The 23,798-nt window shown below is 42.6% G+C and overlaps 1 protein-coding gene across 1 annotated transcript in view; it reads right to left on the reverse strand.

Annotated features, from left to right (window-relative positions):
* The window catches only part of acap3a (ArfGAP with coiled-coil, ankyrin repeat and PH domains 3a), a 309,102-nt gene that overhangs the window by 159,609 nt on the left and 125,695 nt on the right, over positions 1 to 23,798 (reverse strand). Inside the window, exon 2 of the mRNA XM_048561396.2 lies at positions 16,733 to 16,790. Coding sequence (XP_048417353.2) covers positions 16,733 to 16,790 — 58 coding nt within the window. The remainder of the gene's footprint in view (positions 1 to 16,732; positions 16,791 to 23,798) is intronic.

A 23,798-nucleotide genomic window follows, 5' to 3' on the forward strand; every position in this document is an offset into this window, starting at 1 on the left:
GCAGCACATGCTTGTTACACCACAACCTCTATGTTCTCCTCTAAAAGCAAGCATCATCCTGACTTGGAAATAAATCACCATTCCGTCAGTGTTTCTGGGTGAAAAGCCTGCAGCTTCCTTCCTAAGAGCACTGTGGGTGTATTTACATCACATGGACCGCACAGCAATTTGACAAGGTAGTACGGCCACCTCACCAATTACGGAGAATTATGGATGGGCAATAAATGCTGGCACAGTCAGGATGTTCACACCCCTTAAAAGAATACATTTTTTAAAAAAAATTCCAATGAGGAATTCAGGAGAAATGGGCTCACCCAGCGGTTGGTTGGAATGATGCATTTAAAGGGAAAGTGCGGGTACTTGAGGGGGGGGGGCAGAAAAGAATGGTGATGGCAATGTGGTGTGGTTCACATGGAGTGATACACACCAGCATGAACAGCTGGGCTGAGTGGCCGGCTTCTGTGCTGGAAATCCTGTGTAAACGGTTATATTTGTGCAACAAACTCCCACCCACAATGTCAACGGCTCCACTCAGGTGAGAACGAATGAATGAATGGCTCTCTACCCACTGTACGTCATCGAAATAGACTTCGATTAGGAACCCTGCACTCGAGTTCCCCGGCCTCCTGTCCTGAATGCACTGACGACAAATTTTACTTTAAAAAACTGCTGTTCACAAAAGCCCCTGAAAAATCCCACAACATGCCTGTGGAGCGGTGCTGATATCACCGTTCAGGCCGGAGGTTCCAGCCCACACTGTTTAGTGTCCCTCTCGGTTCAGTGGGAAACAAGAGCTCTCCCTCTCTCTTGAATAGCAGGCATCAGGCATCAGCACTTTTCACTTATGTGCTCTGCAGGCTCTTTCAGAGCACATCCAATGGCAAAATCACAGCTACACAAAGACATTTCAAAGGAGTACATCAAAGGACGGGGAGCTTCCTGAGAAGAAAAAAATACTAATAGAACACAACCCGCTTGTTGCTTGACAAAACATATTGCATCTTTGTTTCCCCCCCCCCCCCATTGGTAATGACCTCCACATTTTTTTCCTTGTTAGATGTCAAATATTGATAATCTCACGCAGTGATCGGATTGGATTGTCCGATTGCAAAAGAGATCATTTATCTCCAAGTCCGTTAATAAGTTTAATGGAGGGGAAATAGTTCAACATATTCTTTCACAAATAATACCATGACTATTGCAAAGTGGTTTTCTGCCTGCAAGTGCTGTCCATGAACAAATATGTGATAGAATTAAAAAGAGTCATAAAGTTCATAGAATTACTTTTGAGTCCACCACACTGAAATAAAATCATTTGACACAGTTGATCCATGCTGTTTAAGTTCCAAACAAACCTCTCCTCATCCCTCTCAATCCAACTGCTTCTGCACTTCCTTCTGTTCCTTTGCCTCTAACGTACTATGGAGCTTCCCTCCATTTGTGATTTTTACTTTAGCTACTCCTTGTTTGAGCACACTGTCACCAAAGATGCATGAGTCCCTCCAGCTCCTTTCAGAGCACTATACTGTAAACTCCAGCTCCTATGGAACAATTGTATTCACCAATAAACATCCCATCCCCACTTGAAATAGAATTATAGAACCCCTACAATGTGGAAGCAGGCCAATTGGCCCATTAAGTCCACACTGACCCTCTGAAGAGCATCTCACCCAGACCCAACCCCATCTCACTACCCTATTTCTGCAACCCTGCATTTCTCATGGCTAATCCTGCACATCTCTGGATACTATGGGCAATTTAGCATGGCCCATCCACCCTAACCTGCGCATTTTTAGACTGTGGGATGAAACTGCAGCAGCCAGGAGAAACCCTTGCAAGCACTGGGGCGAATGTACAAACTCCATATAGACAGTGACCCGAGGGTGGAATTGAACCTGGGTCCCTGGTGCTGTGAGGAAGCGATGCTAACCACTGAGCTCCAAAATCTGGCAACCTTTTCTACCTTCACCTTCCCCTAACAGTTTGATCAACTATCAGCAATTATTTCTGTTTTGTTGGCAAACAGAAATTTCAATCGCTGATGCCACTGAGACGAAAATACCTTTCAGAAGTGTCCCAAATTGTTCCCTACAACTTGAATTTTGCTTCTACACAACAGGGGAGCAAACATGCGCTCTCACTCAGACGGTGACTGTGAGTGCATGTTCAATTTTGGCCACGTAAAAGGTTCCCCAGTTGTGTTGGTCTCGTTTTTCATTCAGCTGTGTTCTACAGGTATTACATCAGCAGCAGTGGCATCACTGAATATTTCACTGTTGTGTTGGTTAAGAGCTGCTTGTGATGTGTGAAAGGATTTTGGTTAATAGACATTGGCTATTTTCAGTCAGTCCCAATTTATTTTTGAGTGTATCTTTACACATATTTTTCTTTTGTTTGCAGAATGGTGGGGAGGTGGTGAGAAGATTCCTAGATTGGTTATCGTGGAGCATCAATGTTTAGAGACAATACACACCGCACCACTAGAGGACATGTTATTCAATGATATGACATTAACAGGAATTATGTGCTTTAAAACGGTTTGTTCCATGGTAATATCTTATAAATAATGATGTACTTTTTTCCCCTCATTTTGTTTTGCTAAAATGGGCCAAAAGGCTTCCTCCTGTGTAGTATCATTCTATTACTCCATCTACAAGATCATAATTTTCACACTCAGCAAAATAGTATATGAGAGGAGAATATGGATTGGGTTAGTTTACATCAGTAAATCACACTGTCCGAAATGCAGAGGAAAAGGAAACAGGAGCTTGTACTTGAACATCCACCACTCTAGATTGTACAGAGAATTTTATTTTGCTTTGAAAGGCAAATACTTTTAGCTCAGAATGGAATTTAAACACACACTGATAAGTGTACTTAAAAATCCTTTCAACCTTCTTTTGCAGTTTCAACAACTCCACAGCACAGCAACTGCGCAGATAGTTTATGTTCAAATGTACTTTCTTTCTTCTTTTTAGGCACTGTTCTTCAATGTCTCAATCCCTGCTTACTTCCTTCCAGATCACTGTTCCAACATCACAGCAAAGTTGCCAGGATGTGAATTTAGATTCCGAGTTAAAATCAACAAAAGGATCTAAGATGATCAGTTACTGAGGGGAGTGGCTGGTCCACAAAGTACCCCATGATTCACCCAACAATCCCATCCTTTGCCCTCTACCTGAGATCCCTGTATGAATAACATTCCTTTCAGCCCACAGTCTGTTACTTTGCGAAGTGTTCAAATAAAACTAAGACAAATAACCGGTAAGTATTCAACACAGCTCAAGAAATTAAAAATAGCTTGGAATTAGAAAACACGACTGAATAGTTTTGCAACATTTTTCCTGAAAGCCTGACAGAAGCAAAATAGTTAGAGATAATGGGAACTGCAGATGCTGGAGAATTCCAAGATAATAAAATGTGAGGCTGGATGAACACAGCAGGCCAAGCAGCATCTCAGGAGCACAAAAGCTGACGTTTCGGGCCTAGACCCCCGAAACGTCAGCTTTTGTGCTCCTGAGATGCTGCTTGGCCTGCTGTGTTCATCCAGCAAAATAGTTAGTTGGGAGCCTATAACCATAGTTGTTTATCAGTCCCAAAGTCACATGTAATGAAATTCATGGTGTCCACATCAGCTAAAAGTTTATTGTGAACAGAGTCTCTCTTAACCACCACATTGTCTCTCTTAACCATTCTCACTGGCTTCACCTGACAAAAGGAGCGGTACTTTGAAAGCTTGTGCTTTCAAATAAACCTGTTGGACCATAACCTGGTGTCATGTGGTTTCTGACTTTTGATTTTAATGGCAAATTGGTTTGCTGATTTTGCTGGCTGTGGTGCAATTAATGAAAGAAGGATGTCACTTCCATTTTCAACTTATCGGGGCTTTGGTTGTTATCCTTTTTCAAAATCTTCCATCAAATCCCCACTACCAGCCATCTTTAACAAATTGAGCTTTTATATGACCCGTGTCTGTAACTAAGGCTTGCCACGTACCAAGCTATTAGCAACTTCCCTATGGAGACACAAAACAATCACTGTGCACCACACAGGAACAGCATATTGATAACATCGCTACCCCCTGCAGATGCCACAACATTAGTGATTCAGTGGCTAAAAGATGGTTAATATTTGGGTGTGTCCAGCTGCGAGTCACTCTCATTGTTCCCTCCCAATCTCCTCTGACCACAGCCGCCCGGACACACACATGGCTAGCACCGATAAAACACACTGATCTTGAAACATGCAACACTGGAGCCCCGAGGGAGCTAGGAGTGAGGAATTGTGAAGATAACACAACATTGGGCCTGGTTGGAAGTGGGGACAGAATTCTAGCAGCAGGGGGCAGTAGTTAGGGATCTTTGAGAATGGTCCCTGGCACTGGAAAGGCAGCATGAACTTAGTGATGATTAGGTGGGTTGGGGTAGGCTGGAGATCAGAAATAACAGGAACTGGGCTAAATCACATCCTCCTCTTTGCTAAAAAAATTACAACAACCATTCAGCTGGCTGGATTCACTGCTGGGAATCTACAGGGCAAATTCCACCCTCCCTCACCTTCTATTAAATTTAAATTCTGGTTGTGAGGTTGATGGCTACAAAAGCAGGTCAGAGACGAGGAATTCTTGGTAAGTAGCTCATTCCTGACCCCTCAGAGACTATCCACCACCTACAGGTCAGGAGTGTAATGGAAGATCCCTCACTTTCTTGGATGACAGCAGGCTGAACAACACTCAAGATTAACATCAACCAAGGCAAAACAGCCTGCTTGATTGACACCCATCCATCAGTTGAAACATTCATTTTCTCCATGACTGATGCACAGAGGCAACAGTGTATACAACCTACAAGGTGCACTGCACCAACTCAACAAGGGTCTTTTGACAGCATCTTCCAAACCAGTGGCCTCTACCACCTGGAAGGACAAGGGTAGTAGATGCGTTGGAACACCACTACCTGGAGGTTCCCCTTCAAGTGCCACAACATCCTGACTTGGAACTATATCACTATTCCTTCACTGGCACTGGGTCAAGACCCTGGAACTTCCTTGCTCACAGTACTTGGAGGTCTCCCTACACCATGTGGACTGCAGCAGTTCAAGCGTTGAACCTTTGCCAGGGCAATTAGGAATTGATAGTAACTGTTGGCCTTGGCAGTGATGCTCACATCCCATGAAAAGGACTTTTTAAGAATCAGGCTGCGACTTTGGTAGTTGAATGAGACTCCCACCTTCCTCAGAGATCCTCTATTGCTTGATTTCTGCGCCTTCAGGTTAATGATGGTGATATCCAGTTGAGTTGTCTGATCCTGATATCTGAATCCTTGCTCTCTCGACAGTCTGGAGATAGGTGAGTGCCCTTGAAAGGTGAGTTAAGTAATAGATACAACTGCAGCCATAGAATGAAATTCAGAAAATTTGGAAATTTTAAAACAAGCTAACAAATCCTGGGAAAGCCATTCTTGGCTTCACGTCACAAGTTTAAAAGTTCATTTTGAAAACTATGAAAACAATGATTTTTGGAGATATATCTGAAGTGAAAGCCACGTGGGCTGATTTCTCCAGCACCAGTCTGTCGTCCAAAACCCAGCTTCATAAGTGTCTGAAAGGAAAGCTGCAACAGGATGTGGTAATTGAGAGAGCATGGGGTGTTATCCTCAGTGTTTGACCACTTCTTATCCATTTACCAATACCACCAAACCAACATGTTTCTCATTACTGTGATAACAAGGTGTGGAGCTGGATGAACACAGCAGGCCAAGCAGCATCATAGGAGCAGGAAAGCTGACATTTTGGGCCTAGACCTTCTTCAGAAAGGGGGAGGGGAAGGAGGTTCTGAAATAAATAGCGAGGGGGAGAGGCAGATAGAAGATGGATAGAGGAGAAGATAGATGGAGAGGAGACAGACAGGCCGAAGAGGTGAGGATGGATCCAGTAAAGGTGAGTGTAGGTGGGGAGTTAGGGAGGAGATAGGTCAGTCCAGGGATGATAGACAGGTCGGGGGCGGGGGGGGGGGGGGGGCGGGATGAGGTTGGTAGGGAGATGGGGGTGGGGCTTGAAGTGGGAGGCGGGGATAGGTGGGAGGAAGGACAGGTTAGGGAGGCAGGGACGAGCTGGGCTGGTTTTGGGATGCGGTAGGGGGAGGGGAGATTATGAAGCTTGTGAATTCCACATTGATACCATTGGGCTGCAGGTTTCCCAAATGGAATATCAGTTGCTGTTCCTGCAACCTTTGGGTGGCATCATTATGGCACTGCAGGAGGTCCAGGATGGACATGTCATCTGAGAAATGGGAGGCGCAGTTGAAATGGCTTGTGACTGGGAAGTGCAGTTGAAGGAGATAGAAGCGGGCGGTGCAGGGTTGGGGAACGATGAGGTTGGAGGCTGTGGGTGGGAGGTCACCTGAGGTGGTGAATGGTTTGGGAGATGACGGGTTTGCTGGTCACGGGTGGGGTCATGATCGGGGGGGGGGGGGGGGGGGGGGGGGGCGGCGGTAGGAGGTGGTGTCGGAGAGTTGGCGTCTGGCCTCGGCGATGTAGAGGTCAGTGCACCATACTACCACTGCACCTCCCTTGCCCGCAGGTTTTATGTCAAGGTTGGGATTGGAGCGGGCTAAGCAGAGGGCTGCACGTTCTGCGGGGGAGAGGTTGGAGTGGGTGAAAGGGGTGGAGAGGTTGAGGTGATTGATGTCTCAATGGAAGTTGGAGATGAAGAGGTCGAGGGAGGTTAGATGGCCTTGGGATGGTGTTCAGGAGGAGGGGGTATGTTGGAGGCAGGAGAAGGGGTCAGTAGAGGGTCTAGGCCCAAAATGTCAGCCTTCCTGCTCCTCTGATGCTGCTTGGCCTGCTCTGTTCATCAGCTCTGCACCTTGTTATCTCAGATTCTCCAGCATCTGCAGTTCCTACTATCTCTGTATCTCATTATTGTTTGTCAGGTCTTGCTGTACACAAATTGTGTGTAGAGTTTCCTCCATTACAGCAGTGACCACAATTCAAAAATACCTCATCTGACTCAAAATTGCTTTGGGTGGCCTGAGGTATTGACAGAAATCAAGTTTGCTCTTTCATTTCCTTCTTTCAATTGTTCAAAGTTCTTTTACAATTCAACACAGGCCAAGTCTACAAAATCACAGTAACTGAGTAGTGTTACATCTGACTGTGTAAAAGGTAGATGCTCTTTGACTTTTGACTCACCATCTTTAAAAAATCAGCTTTCATTGGTTGATTCTGAAGGTTGCCACAAACTGCCTAGACCTCACGTTTAAAATTGCTTGACATCATCCCAACTCTTTTGATGTGTTACCAACCTCAGGCAGCTATTGTTTTCTAATTACTTCCCTGCATTTTAATTTGCAATGCCTGCCCTGTCGCTTGCAGCTTCAATCCACGCTGCAGACTGCCCCTCACCCCAACAGGACACATTACACAAGCACATTGCTTTCTATGGCCCTCCTGCAGCACAAAGAGCATTACCTCATAGCTGTGAAGGCTGCTTCTATATTCTTTGCAAGGAAAGCTGTATCAGTTGAGTCTTGGTAAATAAACCTCAAACAACCCCATTTTCAATTTGGTTTGGTATTCACCCTGAATATCAGCTTCCATTCTTTCTTGTATGCCAATGGAATTTAAATATTCGATACGTTTTCTGAGCAGGGTTGTCAAATTATAGTGGCTTTCAAATGTGGGAAAACATTAGTGCGTGAAGACTGTTACGAATGTTGAATCGAGGCTCTTCAAACGAATTCACTGACGTCTCGTTTCTCAGAGAAGGGCACCCATTGTCTCTTTTCTATGGGTTAGATTCAAACGGGCTCCAACAGGCAAAAGACCACTGTTTAATGCTTTGGCATATTCGGTTTTGCTAGAAACAAAACTAAAACAGTCCTGTTCTTATGTGATGGAAGATTGTTTTTTTTAAAACAGAGAGGATTCAACTTTGATTGCGAATGCCATACCCTACACAGACCATAGAAATTGCAGAATTCCTACTGCATTGAAGCAGGCCATTTGGCCCATCGAGTCCGCTTCAACCCTCCAAACAGTATCCCATTCAGAATCTCCCTCCTCCAACCCTATCCCTGTAACCCTGCATTTCCCATGGCTAATCGACCTGGCCAAGGCATCCTTGGACACTACACAAAATTTGGCATGGCCAATCCACCTAACCTGCACATCTCTGGACTGATTTTTGGACCATAATTGGCCTTGACTTAATCTGGGGTGTGCAGTGGGACAATTCTTCTCACACCAGATGACAGTAAAGATCTAGAGTGGGAAAGAAAGTTCTCAGAAGGTATTCTGCCTATGTGAACATACTAGGTGAGAGGAGGATTAGGTTCTCTTCTGATGACTCTCTTGTTCAAATATTTTGCCAACTCACAATCAGGGAACACAAATGAGAGAAAAGCATTGTAGTGATGTACTAGGCAGCACCCAGCTACAATATCCTAAATGGTCAGCTTTGATAGGAGAGGAGAAAGTTGGGAGAATGAGCTAAATTGGATCACTGTTTCATTCAACAATTTTCAGAATGTAGTCTATCAAAGATTAAGAGTATGGAACACGAGTTGGAAGTTTTAATTAAAAAAAAAACTACATGGAGGATTGTAGAATATGTACAAAGGGATTATTATTTCTCTGAGCAGAGTGAAGTGCTTGTGTCAGGCAGTTAATTGCACAGACTTCACCCCAGATACAAATCAGGAATTATAGTCTTATAGTCATATCAGTCATTATAGGACAAGCTGTTTCGATAAAAATGTCAATGTTTCGACTTGCTGAATTGAGCCAAGTGAGTGTGGCTTCCTGCTGAACTGACTCCACTATGACAAACTTGGATTGTTTTTCTTCCTGAATCTTTGGTTCATTTGAATTATAGCAAAACTCTGCCAGTTATTCCAAAAGGATGAAGCTCCCACCGTCACACCAGCGAAGCGACCAAGAATCCCTTTTATTTACTGAGTGACTTTTTGCTTTGTACTTCTGTGACTCAGACCCAAGTTTGCTGCTGAGTCTCCAGGGGCCTTAAAATGCAGGACTGTCACACATCACAAAAGTTCTTGGCATGATCTAGAGAGATTGAGTTACACTGAGGGAAGGAGTTACCGTAAAAGGAGACTAACATTTGAAATTCTGTTACAGTTTAAAAATTAAAGCTTAGTTAAAGCTGCATTTGAAGGAGAGGTTTACTTGCCACAGTTGCTTTATAACCCTAAATGACAATTGTTCAAGATCAAAGAATGGTCTTACATTTATTTTAAGGATTGCTGGAGGCTTTAGTGCTCTTCAAGGTGAGGAACATCAGTGCTGAGACATTGAACACAAAATTTAGGGCAGAATTTAACATACTTCAGGCAGGTTCAGCCGACTGCAAAGAAACCTGTCAAACACACAACTCTTTTTTTCGTTCATGCAGTACAGCATCTAGCTAGGCCAGCTTTATTACCCAAGAAGACAAGAGTCAACCATTAAGGGACTGGAGTCACATGTAGGTCAGACCAGGTAAGGATGGCAGCTTCTTCTCCTTTCACACTAGTGAAACAGATAGTTTTTACAGCAATCAACAATAGCCACTGTCAGGTTAGTTTTTTTTTGACATTCCAGACTTTTTTGAAAAAATAGAACCCTACAGTGTGGGAACAGGCCCTTGAGCCCAACAAACCCACACCAACCCTCAGACCATCCCACCCAGATCCATTCCCCTATGACCCACCTAACCTGCACATCCACACCAGCACATTTTTGGACGGTGGGAGGAAACTGGAGCACTCAGAGGAAGCCCACACAGACACGGGAAGAATACACAAACTCCACATAGACAGTCGCCTGAGGGTGGAATCGCCCCAGGTCCCTGCTGCTGTGAGGCAGCATTGCTAACCACTGAGCCAAATTCAAATTTATACATCTGCCATTGTAGGATTCAAGCCCATGACTCTAAAGCATTAGCCTGTGGCTCTTGATAACTATCCCAGTGACAGTGGCACAATGCCACCACTACCCCAGGGTCTAAATTCTCTGGGATTTAGAAAGCAAAGGGCAAAACTCTCACGCACTGAGAGCTGCCACTTAATCACAGGCTGGCCAGCTCCATTACCCAGTCATGTGGACACTTATCTGCCCTCTGCCTGGGCATATCTGTAAGGGTAATAATTCCTGGCCTAGCCAGAGATGTCCACATCAAATGAATGAATTTAAAGGATGTTGAGGGCCTGAAAGTTTTCCTTTTGATGGGCTCAACCTGCATAAATTGCATTAAATTCTGCCCCAGGTTGCATGTAATTTCTAAGTATTCCATGTCCCATTTCTGGCGAAGGTGGTTTATGCTGGCAATGTATCCAGGGAAAGATCTAGGATGGCCAAGGGAGCCAGGCCATTGTTGAGTGAGGGCAGGATGGGTTTTGGGGGTGGGAGATGGGTGGAGGCTGGGGTTACAGAGAGAGAGAGAAAGAGAGCAACAAAGGAAAGAGCAGTGTAGTGTCCTCCAATGGTCCTTGCTGTGCCCAATGCCTGGTTAGCTAATCAGCAACTTTGAAAGAGGGAAACCCCTGGAAATCTGTAATTCATGTCATCATTGAGGGGCCACTAAATTTTTCTGGGCTCTGGGAAAATTATTGTCAATTGGGTCAACAATGGGTCTAACTGATAACCCATCTGGGCAGCTGAGTTTCTCTAATGGTCCATTCCCATCTCCAACTTAACACCTGCAGGATATTTTCCCACAACTGCAGTTTGGCTTCTCCTAAGGTTAAGCAGGCTCAGTGGCTACTTTTCTGAATGACGATAGGCTGCATTAAATTAGCCCTCTGTTTCAGAATCATGTCATTCTCAGTTAGCTACAACACACATTAAATATAGAATGAAGCTTCCAATATTCTGATCAGTAGTACACCTCACTCTGGTTCCAAAATAATATCCTCTATTGAAACAATGAAAATACTTTCTGCATCCCTAAGCCTACACTCTCCATCCTCTTTGGAAGTGATTGAGTTTTTATTAATTATTACAATGACCATGTTACTCTCAAAGGGTATTTTATTTTCTCTGATTGTGTGTCTAATAAGGTTGTGGATAATTCTCAAGCAAAGAGGGCAGCTCTTACAGTCCAGCAGAGGTTGTTTGTGATTTGATGCTAAAAGGAGTTGGAGGGGGGCTGGAGACAACTTGATTCCTTCAGCTTTCCAGTGCAGAGGAAGTTGCTTTCCTGTTGTTTTGCAGGAACTTACTGTCCAGCAAGTCAAGAGTGCAAATCTACAACTAATATCACTTGGGGACTGGTTTCAGTTGTGCAATGTATAGCGTAGGGATAGAATATTTCTAGGTTCTTATTTGTCTGATTGAACCATATTATTTAGATTATGGTGGGAAATGTCAGTGTAGACCCTGGGGTTGGTATTATTGGTCTCTTACTCAAAGCAATCATAGAGAATACCTTGTCATCTCTAAGATCTGCCTTGATTTGGGATTTCCCAAATGGCTTTGTAAATGGTGGAGCCTTTACCTGCCCATCACATGATCACTGTTACAGAGGGTGTGGCTGGTTTCTCCCATCATTGGGAATTTCTCCTTCCCAAGATTAATAGATCCTCTCCCAAATATGGTGACCTACATATCCAGTCAGTGACCAGGCGCCAGTCTTACGTGTGTGCATGAGACTGGGGGGCTGGGCCTAGGCTATGGATGCAGCCTGGCCAACTGGATGGTTTCTTATGCTTTGCTCAGGATTAGACTGGTGATCCAGAGGCCTGGATTCACAATTGAGAAACATGAGTTCAAATCCCACCACAGCTGGGAAATTTAAATTCAGCGCATTAAATAAACCTGGAGTAGAACGATGATCTCCATAATAGTCATTAAGAAGAAACTGAATAGGCATGAAAGCCAATCTGACGTACAAGTGTAATTTCAGGAAGGAAATCTGCCATCTTTACCTGATTTTGTCTATATGTGACTTCAAAGCCACAATATCACAGTTGACTCTGAACCACCCTCCTTTTTGGCTGAACATGTCACTCAGTTGTTCAGGAGATGGTGCATAGCTCAGTGATTAAAAAAAACAGCCACTGAAACTTTGCTTTCAAATGTACCCCAGTGGGTCATTCAGGCAATATGGACCTTTGAAATGAAATTGAAGTGATAGAAATGTTGATAGGCTTAAATGAGGCTTGGGTACAGTACAAACAATGGTATGCACTTAAAACTGCTAAGTCTTTGTGATTGTTTGATCGTACCTCAACACATATGTCTATCGATTAAGTATTCAAGCAAATGACAATTGAAACTTTATATACACATTTACTACACAAAATAATTTTTAAAAGATATAGTTACTTAATTGAAACAGTTCTATTTGGAACGCCAGTACCGATATCAGACACTCCCAGATCATATCCAACACAATTACATTGAGACAATAAAGCTTGCTTCAAATCCATCAAGAAACAGGAACAGCCATCAAGCAGTTTCTCTGGCTGAAGGTGGCAACTGGGTGCCAGGTGAAATAACTCCATAGAGGCCAATATTCTGTTACTAAATCATCCTTCGTTTACACATGAGCAGTCCATGACTTTAGTACTGTCTCATTCAGAGTCAGTATCTGTGGCATTCAAACTTTTATGGCAGCCACGGCTCCCTAATGGACCAGATTAATAGCTCCAATCAGGGAACTCATATTCTACGAGGACAGCTGGCTAATCTCATTATAATCACCGCACTGGGTACAGGCAGTTTTGAATTGGTCCTAAAGACAGGCGGGGGACCTCATGTGGCACAGTGGTCGTGTGTCTACCCTTGGACCAGGAGGCCCAGGTTGAAGTCCCACCTGCTCCAGAGGCATGTAATAACCTCTATGAGCAGGTTGATTAGGAAAAATTAGATTAAACAAGGAAGGGAAGGAAAAAAAAAGCAAAAGACAAGGTAGAATCAGCCACTTCATAGCAGAATTTCACACCTAGATCACATTTTCATCCTTTTAGTCTTGGCTGAATTTTATAAGAGAAAGACCACATAGTCCTTGACAGTATGATTCAATTTGCAAAATGAGCTGAGCATCTAACCAGTGGGAAATATTTTCCATCTGAATCAAAGATTTTTTTTGTTAGGATTTGGAATTCTACAGAAATTAACACATAATACTTTATTGGAAATCTTTCTTGCTATGGTTTGGAGCAGAGTACAACTGAGAAAGGAATGCCACCCACTTCGGTGTTTCATGCATAAAGCTCAACATGTTCAGTTCAACAGATTCAATTTTAGAATCATGCTGTGACACCAGCAGTTTGCAAGATGCTTGAATAAAATGTACCCATTCTTCTTTAAGTATTGGATTCACAAGATCATATTTGGAAAGTGAGTCAATTTAAGTTTCCAGTGATGAAGGTGACAAAATTCACTGGCTAGTGTCAAACTAAACAACACAGTCCAAGTCTGTGCTGAATTAGCTGATTCCACTTAGTTCAAAACAGAGTCTTTTTGGCTGATCACACTATCCCCAGACAGAATGAAAGTCCACTAGGTTGTTTGTTCCTGAGCACTATGCATGATGTGGGCTGTAAGGTACAGGTGTGAACATTCCATGAGACTGTCCCACTGCTCACTCTGAACTGCAAAATGGTAAAGCTGTTCTTTCTTAATGCTTCTGAGGAAAGGGACAGGTTTAGCTGTGAGGTCAATTAGTGATGGAATAAGCTCGTGATTTGCACTACCTAGACTGGTAATAGAGGGATGGGTGTGCAATACTGGAAGTAACTGTGCCTCTCAACAAAAAGACAGCACTCCTCGACTGGAAAGGAAGATCTACTCATAGAGCCATAGAGATATACAGCATGGAAACAGACCCTTCGGTCCAATTGTCCATATTGAACAGATATCCTAAATTAATCTAGTCCTATTTGCCAGCATTTGGCCCATAGCCCTCTAAACGCTTTCTATTCATATACCCATCCAGATGCCTTTTACATGTTGTAATTATACCAGCCTCCACCACATCCCCCGCAGCTCATTCCATACTTGCACCAATCTCTGCATGAAAAAGTTACCCCTCAGGTCCCTTTTAAATGTCTTCCCTCTCACCTTAAACCTTTAGTTTTGGACTCCCCTACTCTGGGGGAAAAAGACCTTAGCTATTCACCCTATCGGTGCCCCACATGATTTTGGAAATCTCTATAAAAGGTCATCCCTCAGTCTCCAACACTCCAAGGAAAACAGCCCCAGCCTATTCAACCTCTCCCTTTATCTCAAACCCTCCAACCCTCGCAACATCCTTGTAAATCTTTTCTGCACACTTTCAAATTTAACGACAGCTAGTGGTGTTTGTTGGAGGAGGTGAGTGCATGTATAGAGAGAAGTGAAGGGTTCAATTGAAAGGAAGTTTAAAAGTTAGAAAGAATTAAGAAATCTGACGTGCAGAGCAGTGAAAAGGCAAAAAAAAATCAGTGTGACAGGAAGGCACAGAAAATATAAGCAGAAAAATGCAGCAGAACTAGAATTACAATGGTAGTAATGGTGTAAAGTGAAAGCTTAAAGCTCTTTGTCTGAATAAACATTAGATAACAAGTTGATGGCTGAATAATAAATGAATGAATGAATAAATAAATGAATACAACACAATAGTTATTACAGAGATGGAGCTGCAGTTACCCGGGAACTTAAAATATCCAATAATTTTCAACATTCTAGAGGAACTGGCATTAAGAAGGAGGAGGTGGGGTAGTTTTTTTATAAAATAAGTAGACCAGTGAGATGACTAGTTGTGATAAAGGTGCAATTCGTGATGTGGAATCAGTTCAAATGGAAGAAAGAAATAGCAAGGGAAGGAATCATGGTTGGGAAACATCTACAGGCATCTGAAAAGTTGACAAGAAATACAAGAACAATCAGCAAGAGGTTCCAAAGGCATATAAAAAGGAGTATAGCTAAATTGGAAGCTGCGCCTGGGGAATTGATCATTGAGAACAGGAAAATGGCAGATAAATTTAAACCAATATTTATATCAGTCTTCATGGTGAAGACCACCATATAAAAATCCCATACCTATTTGATAAGCAAGTGCTAATGGGAAGAGAGATCTTACAACAAGGGACAAAGTGCTTGATAAATTATTGGGATGACAGCAGACAAATCACTGGGACCAATGGTCTGTATCCAAGAGTTTTAAAAAAACTGGTTACAAAAAAACCGGAAGATTAGGTCAAAATATTCCAGAACTCATTGGATTCTGGGGCAATCCCAATGGATTCGAAAACTGTGACTGTGATGTCCTTGTTCAAGAAGGAAGGAGGCAGAAAACAGGAAACTATAGGTCAATGAGCCTAACATCTTTCATTGGGAAATGCTAAAGTCCATTATTAGGGAAGAAATAGCACTACATTTGGAAAAGCTTAATGCATTCAAACTGTGTCAACATGGTTTTGTGAAAGAGAAATCATACCTTCTTGAAATCCAAATACACTACATTTCCCAGTTCCCTTTTACTTCTACTTGTTATATACTCAAAGAACTCTACTCTAGATCCAATTTGTCAAACTGTCACATAAAAGTTTATTGCACAGAGCTAGGAGCTTGCAAAGTTGGGGGTAATGTATTAGCATGGATGGAGGACTGGTTAACATATAAAAGGCAGAGAGTCATGAATAATGGGTCTTAAGGTTGGAAAGATATAACTGGTGGTGTACCACAAAGATCAGTCCTAGGGCCTCAATTTTTGCTATCTATGTGAATGACTCAGAGGAGGGGCAGAGGGTAATGTATCCAAATTCAAAAATAGATGGGAGGGCATGATGTGATGTGGACATAAGAAATCTATAAGCAGATAATAAACAGCCTGAGTGCTGACTAAAATTTTGACAGATGGAGTTTAATGTAGGAAACTGTGAGGTCCTACACTTTAATAGGAAGAATCGAAAACAAACTGTTACTTAAATAGACAGACTCCAATAAATGTGTAATACAGAGGGATTTGGGTATTCTTGTGCATGAAATACAAAATGTTTAGCATGCAGATGTAGCAGGTAATGAAGAAGGCAAATGGATTTTTGACTTTACTGCTAGAAGTTTGAGATTAAAAATAGAGATGCCTTGTTGTGACTGTGCCAAGTGTTACTGAGGCCACATCTGGTGTACAGTCTCGCTCCCTGTGTTTAAGAAAAGATGGACTGGCGTTGGAGGCAGTTTGAAGGAAATTCAGTAGGCTGATTCCTGGAATGAAAGCTTTGATTTAGGAAGAAGAGCTAAACATATTAGGTCTTTATTGTTTTTAATCTAGAAGAACGAGTGGTGATCGTTTGAAACATATTAGGTGCTTAAAGGGTTTGGCAGATCAGATGTTGAGAAGACATTTCCAAGGTTGGGAGAAATTTGAACTAGGAGACATAACTGTGGAGTAATGGGATGTTTATTCAAAAACAAGATTTGAAGAAGTTTCTTCATCCAGAGGATAGTAAGTGTCTGGAAATCTCCATTCCAGAGTTTTGGGGGCTGGATCACTAAGTATTTAAAGAAAAGGTAGACAGCCTTTTGGGATATGAAAGAGTCGTGTGCTATGATGAGATAGCATGAAAGAGGAATGGATGTATGGGGCAAATCAGACATAATCTTATTGTATGAGACAGGCTTGAGGGGCTGAATGGCATACTCCTGCTCTTGGTTCTTATGTTTATGTCATGAATATCAGAATCTGATTAGAATGTGTAGTTTTAAGGTATCAGTGGAGCAGCTGAATTCATGTGTGAATAGTTACTCACCTTATCAAGTTTTGCTTCAATTTCCACGACATCAGTCTCCACCTCCTCAATCGTTGCCCTGCAATTAAAACCAAAGCATTAACAACCAAAGCAGCAATAGAGACACAGCAATCAACACCACACCATTTTACTAAAGAATTTATATTTGCACTTATGGTAACAAACAACATCCTGTAGGCATTTACTTTTGTCTGATATGAAGTCTCACTGTTGTGTTGAATTCAGGTGAGTCAACATTCACAAAATGAAATAAAAACAGAAAGTGCTGGAGAAATTCAGCCGGTCTGGCAGCATGTGTGGAGAGAAAAACAGTTCACATTTCAAGTACAAGAATTTTTTGGACTCAAAATGTGGAGACTGTTTTTCTCACCACAGATGCTGCCAGAGTGTTTCTCCAGCACTTTCTGTTTTTATTTCAGATCTCCAGCTTCTGTAATATTTTGCTTTTATTCCACAAAAATGATGTGCATTTATTTTGATTTGCATAATTAGTTTCCAAATACTATACAATATAAACCGTTGAAATTAAGAGCAGCAATGAAGAACATGAAGAAAGGAGGGACTTTAAAAAGCCCCAAACTTCAAATAGGACAAATCTTTAAAGGAGAAAATACTGATAAATCATCTGCAATTGCTTACACCCCCAATTTATTCATAGCTGCACTTTTTGCCGGGGGGGGGGGGGGTGGTGATGGCGGCTGGCTGGACAGTCAGTGTGAGTCAGAAATAATGCAAGCAACATGGAGTTTGATTCTTACTGGTGGTAGGGTGAATTTGGGATCTGCCTCTTTGGCTTACCCAAGGTGAACATCCTAGCGCAGTGGACTGGGCCTGCCGTTAGGCAAAAAAGCTCAAAGTAGATATGAAGGCTATCGGGGAAATGTCCACCTGCCTGGATGTGTCCTCCCAGCAACACACTGAAGGTCTAGGTAGGTTTTGAAGTCTGCCGCAGGCCACAATGGGGTTTCCCCTCCACTATACGGACCTGGCTGCTTTGTCTTTTGTTTATAACTTAAATCAGTTGCAGGGCAGGTACCTCGATATTTAGACACCAGCTTCCCTATTTGAAAAAGCAGCCTCCCACATCCTTCCAGCTTCAAAAGCTTGCCTGCCATCTTTCACTGGTGTTGAGTCTGTCCTCTAATCACTAATTTGGGACAAGTCACTGTCAGGTGACTGTTCCCCACACAGTATCACTCTCAGATACACACTTGTCACCCTATTGGAGTGCGACCCAAAAGGGCAAAACCATATCCACATCTCTTAAAGATCCAATTCCAGCCCTATCTCACTGTGTCTGGAATTCTTCCACAGGATGCACTGGAACATCTTCTGGAATGCGGTGGGTTGTGTCCCTATTTTTGGGTCAGAAACACTTGACAACTGTCGAAGGTGCCTCCTAAAGTGGCCAGCCAGCTTAGTTATGTTGAACAAAAACAGAAGTTGCTGGAAAAGCTCAGCAGGTCTGGCAACATCTGAAGGAAAAAAAAATCAGTGTTAACGTTTCGAGTCCAGTGACCCTTCCTCCGAACTGGGACCTGAAACCCTAATTCTGACTTTTTTCTTTACAGATGCTCCCAGACCTGCTGAACTTTTCCAGCAGCTTCTGTTTTTTGTTCCTGATTTACAGTATCCGCAGTTCTTTCGGTTTTTAATTGGTCATGTTGAATATAGATCTGAAAGGGTTAATACAGATCGAGTGCCATGAGCACTACCCATTGTAATGATATAATGTGAACTGGTAGGCAGAGTAACTAAGGAGCTTGCTGAGTCAGGCCTAAGATCTGATACTCCTAACAGTCTGTAATAATTACTCTGTACCATATCCTTGTAGCTTATAAATAGCAGACAGGCAATAAACTACGATAATAAAATGTGAGATAATAAAATGTGAGGCTGGATGAACACAGCAGGCCAAGCAGCATCTCAGGAGCACAAAAGCTGACGTTTCGGGTCTAGACCCTTCATCTCCTGAGATGCTGCTTGGCCTGCTGTGTTCATCCAGCCTCACATTTTATTATCTTAGAATCTCCAGCATCTGCAGTTCCCATTATCTCTGATAATAAAATGTGAGGCTGGATGATCACAGCAGGCCAAGCAGCATCTCAGGAGCACAAAAGCTGACGTTTCGGGCCTAGACCCTTCATCTCCTGAGATGCTGCTTGGCCTGCTGTGTTCATCCAGCCTCACATTTTATTATCTTGGATTCTCCAGCATCTGCAGTTCCCATTATCTCTGAGGCAATAAACTATAACTTGTTCACTACAATAGCTTATTGAAGTCACTATCCTTATCCATGCAAGGCCAGCTTATCCAGATTATATTGGTGGCAGGCCATACAATGTGTTGTTTAGTCTCACTACACAACAAAATATCACAGTCTGTAACTCCTTCCGATACACCAGTGGCAGGAGGCAAGGGTCAGAGAGTTTCACGGTCAAACAAAACCATGTGGTAGCCACAGAATCACAGCCTCACCTTGTGATAAAGGACTTTACAGGTTGGTTCTTGACATGAGCTATCACCCTCATTCAGAGGGACAACCACACAAGCATACAGAAGTCTCCATAAAACATTGACCGTTCATGGTACATCTTAAAGCATTCCCCATCTTCCCTGACTTGGTTTGGGTTCTGTAAGAAAATGAAAGCACAGCCCTGTGTGGTTCTCTGCACACAAGTAGACACTGTTGCAATGCAGGAGATGTGACAGCCAATTTACACAGAGCCTTTGTGACCCTGTGGATTTGCCTGCAGTTCAGCGGCAATGTGCTGACAGACTGGATGGTGAAATGACATAGATACGAAGACTCTGCCAGGCCTATGTCAGAGCTGGCTACATACTGGTGTTCTATTAGCAACAGGGAGGAAGTGTTATAATTGAAATCTGGGATCAGAAAGATCAGCTGCAGGCTCATTGAAACATATGGTGTTATGCTTACTTCAAGAATGAGGTACATTATATTAGATTCCACATTTCAAACACAAGTGTCAGGAATTCCTAAAGTTTAACAAAAATGTAGCTTTTTACATATAGAAAAATAAGCACAGGAATCCATCACTAATGTGACGACCAGATGTACTCTTAACCTTAAATGAGCAACACTTTGCAAATCTCAGTGATTCTGTAGGCACATGTACTGGAAGGTCTCACAGACAGCATTCCATAGTTTGCAGTGGTCGGAGGATACTTTTAGACAAGTGAAATACAAATTTTTGCATCAAATGTTGTTTAGCCTCATCTCTAGCCTTTGTGCTGTTCACCCTGAGAGAGCCTTCCGAGAAGCAATTTCAGCAGTGACATGTAGCCATGATTCACCTAGAAACAAATGAAATATTTGCTGATCTGAATGCCAATTGGTGCCATGTATGGTGTATTTACCCAGATATATGTTAAATGCAGACAGCAATTAAATTTCTGAAAGCTGTTGATTACTTCTCTCAATGATACAGATTTACAAGGATGTTGCCAGGGTTGGAGGGTTTGAGCTACAGGGAGGGGCTGAGTAGCCTGGGGATATTTTCCCTGGAGCATCAAAGGCGGAGGGGTGACCTTGCAGAAGTTTATAAAATCATGAGGGGCATGGATAGGGTAAATAGGCAAGGCCTCTCCCCCTGGGTGGGGGAGTTTAGAGGGCATAGGTTTAAGCTGAGAGGAGAAAGATTTAAAAGGGATCTGAGGGGCAACTTTTTCAAGCAGAAAGTGGTGCATGTATGCTTCTTAGCCATTAGGTTCTAAATTCAAGACCGCACTCCTAGACCTGGACACCCAAATCAGGGCTGATACTCCAGTGTAGTACTGAGGGACGGCTGTATTGTTGCTTTTGGATAAGATGTTAAACCACTAGCCCATCTGCTCAAAGTTATGCCTGAGGTCCTAGCCAATACTTATACCCCAAACCACATTACCAGAAGCAGATTATCTGGTCGTTGTGAATTGCTGCCAGGGGAAGTAACGGAGGCTGGTACAGTTATAATATTTAAAAGGCATCTGAATGGGTAAATGAATAGGAAGGGTTGAGAGGGCTATGGGCCAAATGCTGGAAATGGGTCTAGATTAATTTAGGGTATCCAGACAGCATAGATGAGTTGGACTGAAGGGTCTGTTTCCATGCTGTACGACTCTACGACCCTATGTATGGATTGCACACAATGGTAGATGGTATTTCATAATGCCACTTTCCCACTGATGCAAATGATTTGTGTCAATAGACAGACAAATAATCCAAGATCCAAAACCTGATCCAATTTCCAACCGCACCAAAGCCAAGTCATGTGGATTCCCTTTCAGAAATCTACACTATTCTGGCTTAAATTCCCAAAAGGTTGGAGTACAATTAAGCCTGCATGAAACGTCATGGTAGAAAGAATTAATTTATATGGCATTTCTCACAACCAGAGGATGTCTTAAAGTGCTTTGCAATCAATTGCATACTTCTGAAGTGTAGACACTGTTTGAATGCAGGAAACACGACAGCCAAATTGCACAGAGTAGCTTTCTAAGGCAGCAATTCACAACGACCAGATAATCTGCTTCTGGTGATGTGGTTTGGGGTATAAGTATTGGCTAGGACCTCAGGCATAACTTTGAGCAGATGGGCTAGCGGTTTAACATCTTATCCAAAAGCAACAATACAGCCGTCCCTCAGTACTACACTGGAGTATCAGCCCTGATGTGGGTGTCCAGGTCTAGGAGTGGGGTCTTGAATTTAGAACCTAATGGCTAAGAGGCAACAGTCCTAATACTTGAGTGACGTGCTGAAACTGAGGAATTCTGTTGGCCACCACCTCTTGGACTAAGCTTTAGCTGTGTAAGCCCAAGAACAATAGACCAGTCAATTTAATCTTAGTGGTGGGGAAGTTTCTAGAATAGATAATTCAGGTCAAAATTAATAGTCATTTGGGCAAATGTCGATTAATTGAAGAAAAGCAGCATGGAGTTGATATGGAAAATGGCGTTTGAGTAATTTGCTTGAATTGTGGTTGTGTGTGGGATGTGAGTTATAGGTGTCGCACACATTTAATAAATCACCAACTGTCTGGCATCCTTCAAGGATCCTTTTCTCTACATTTCCACCATTCTCAGCCACCTGTTGCCAAAGCCCACAGTTCAGGAGTTCCCTCCCTAAACCTCTCCACCTTGCTACCTTTCTCTCCTCTTAGCAGACACCTTAAAACTGACCTTCACCAAACATCAGGTCAACTGTCCCATATCACCGTGGCATGGTTTGTTTTATTACGCCTCTGCAAAATTCTCTATTACGGTAATGACACTATATAAATGAATTTGTTTTTATACTCCACACTGTAGTGTTATGACAGCCGTTCTCAGAAACATCCCTGTGCTTATTATTTGATACTTGGATTTGTTTCTATTCTTCAGGGGAAGACACAGGCAGGGAGCTGAGGCTGTTTTATTCAACCAAACTTGATCATGTCCTCTTCAATTGCACAGCGCCCCAGAGTAGAAATCCAAGTCGGCTCATCCCTTGCCTAGGGCCATTGAGCCCAACTAAATTGCCAATAAGCAGTCAATTCAGCACATATCAGGGAACAAGCCTGAGACCCATTCTGGTTGGTTTACTGGGATGAGCATCGTTCAGTTGAACTATTATGGTTTACTCAAGAGGCACTGATTCTCGATCTTTGGTTTCTGTGTTGAATTTGGATAGATATGGGAGTTGCCACTATCATATTCATACAGAAACATAAAGATGCCAAGATTGAACTGATCATCCGGTTTCCTCCCACAGTCCAAAGACGTGCAGGGTAGGTGGATTGGCCATGCTAAATCGCTCGTAGCATCCAAGGATGTTTAGGTTAGGTGGTTAGACATGGGAAAATGCAGGAGTAGGGGAATGAGTTGGGGTGGGGTGCTCTTCGGAGGGGTGATTTGGGATTGTTGGGCTGAATGACCTGTTTCCATACTACAGGGATTCTATGATTCTACTAAGCTTTTGACTCCTTTTTATAAGAAGTCAATCTCTTCAGAAGGTAGGTGGAGACTAAATTAATTGGGAATGTCCCTGTCTGTTTGAAAATGGATAATTGGGTTCCTGTGAACTGCTCGGAACAGGTTCATTGATGTTTCAGATGACAGGAGAGAAAACTAAAGAGGAGGACAGAGCTTTTGTTTAATTTTACTTACCAAAACATCTGAAACACGTGTCCTCACTCCTACTACCCTCCCCATCTCCCCTCAAATAAAAAGACCTACTGTAGGAATGCTGGAAATTGCAAAGATAATCATAGAACCTATCATTTTCAGTTGAATCAGAAACAAGTTATAAATATAAATATCCAGAATGAACTTTAATGATGAAACATTGCTGAAGTTTGCTGCGCCTTCTAATGACAATTGAGTCGAATAGGAAGATGTAAATTTTTAAACATCACCTCCTGGCTTCTCCCAGGGGATCTGCCTAACAGGCAAGGTGCCTCCTTTACATTTTTTTTGCTTGAAAGAAGTAGCTACCCACTGTTATTCAAGCTGTTCTGAGAATCAATTACTTCACAGTCCATTCTGCAAAGTCCTATTCATGTGTCAATTTTAAAAGGATCTGATCAGCTTTGGAGATTCACGATAACAATGACCAAACAGCTCCAAGTAAAAATTCAAAACAGTCACCAGGCTAACACTAGATGGGCGTTTTGCCAAAGCTGATGCACATTAATCCTTTGAAAACATTAAATTAAGCATAATGATTCTGCCTGGGAGCAACTGAAAGGTAATAAAGCTAATGAAAGGCTTCAGGTGACATCATGAAACATGAGCAAGGTGCCCATAGTTCACAATCACTGGATGAATCCTGAGATTAGATTACACTCATGAAATCATTCTCGTTTTGCTTGCATTTCCAAATCACCTCTCCTGAGGGCATGACTCATGCTGGAGGGGTTAGAGTCAGTAATTGGTGGCAGCCACCATTTCAAAATAATCAGAACTGTCTTTATATTATTCAGCCAGCATTCTGAACAAATAGTGTGAAAGCATGTAGGCTACAAAGGGTGTGTCACTTTTAGCATAACTGTCGCATTAAAATGGACACTGGAACAAAATTAGAGTC

This window comes from Stegostoma tigrinum, chromosome 28 (assembly GCF_030684315.1).
Source record: "Stegostoma tigrinum isolate sSteTig4 chromosome 28, sSteTig4.hap1, whole genome shotgun sequence".
In the NCBI taxonomy this organism is placed as follows: Eukaryota; Metazoa; Chordata; class Chondrichthyes; order Orectolobiformes; family Stegostomatidae; genus Stegostoma; species Stegostoma tigrinum.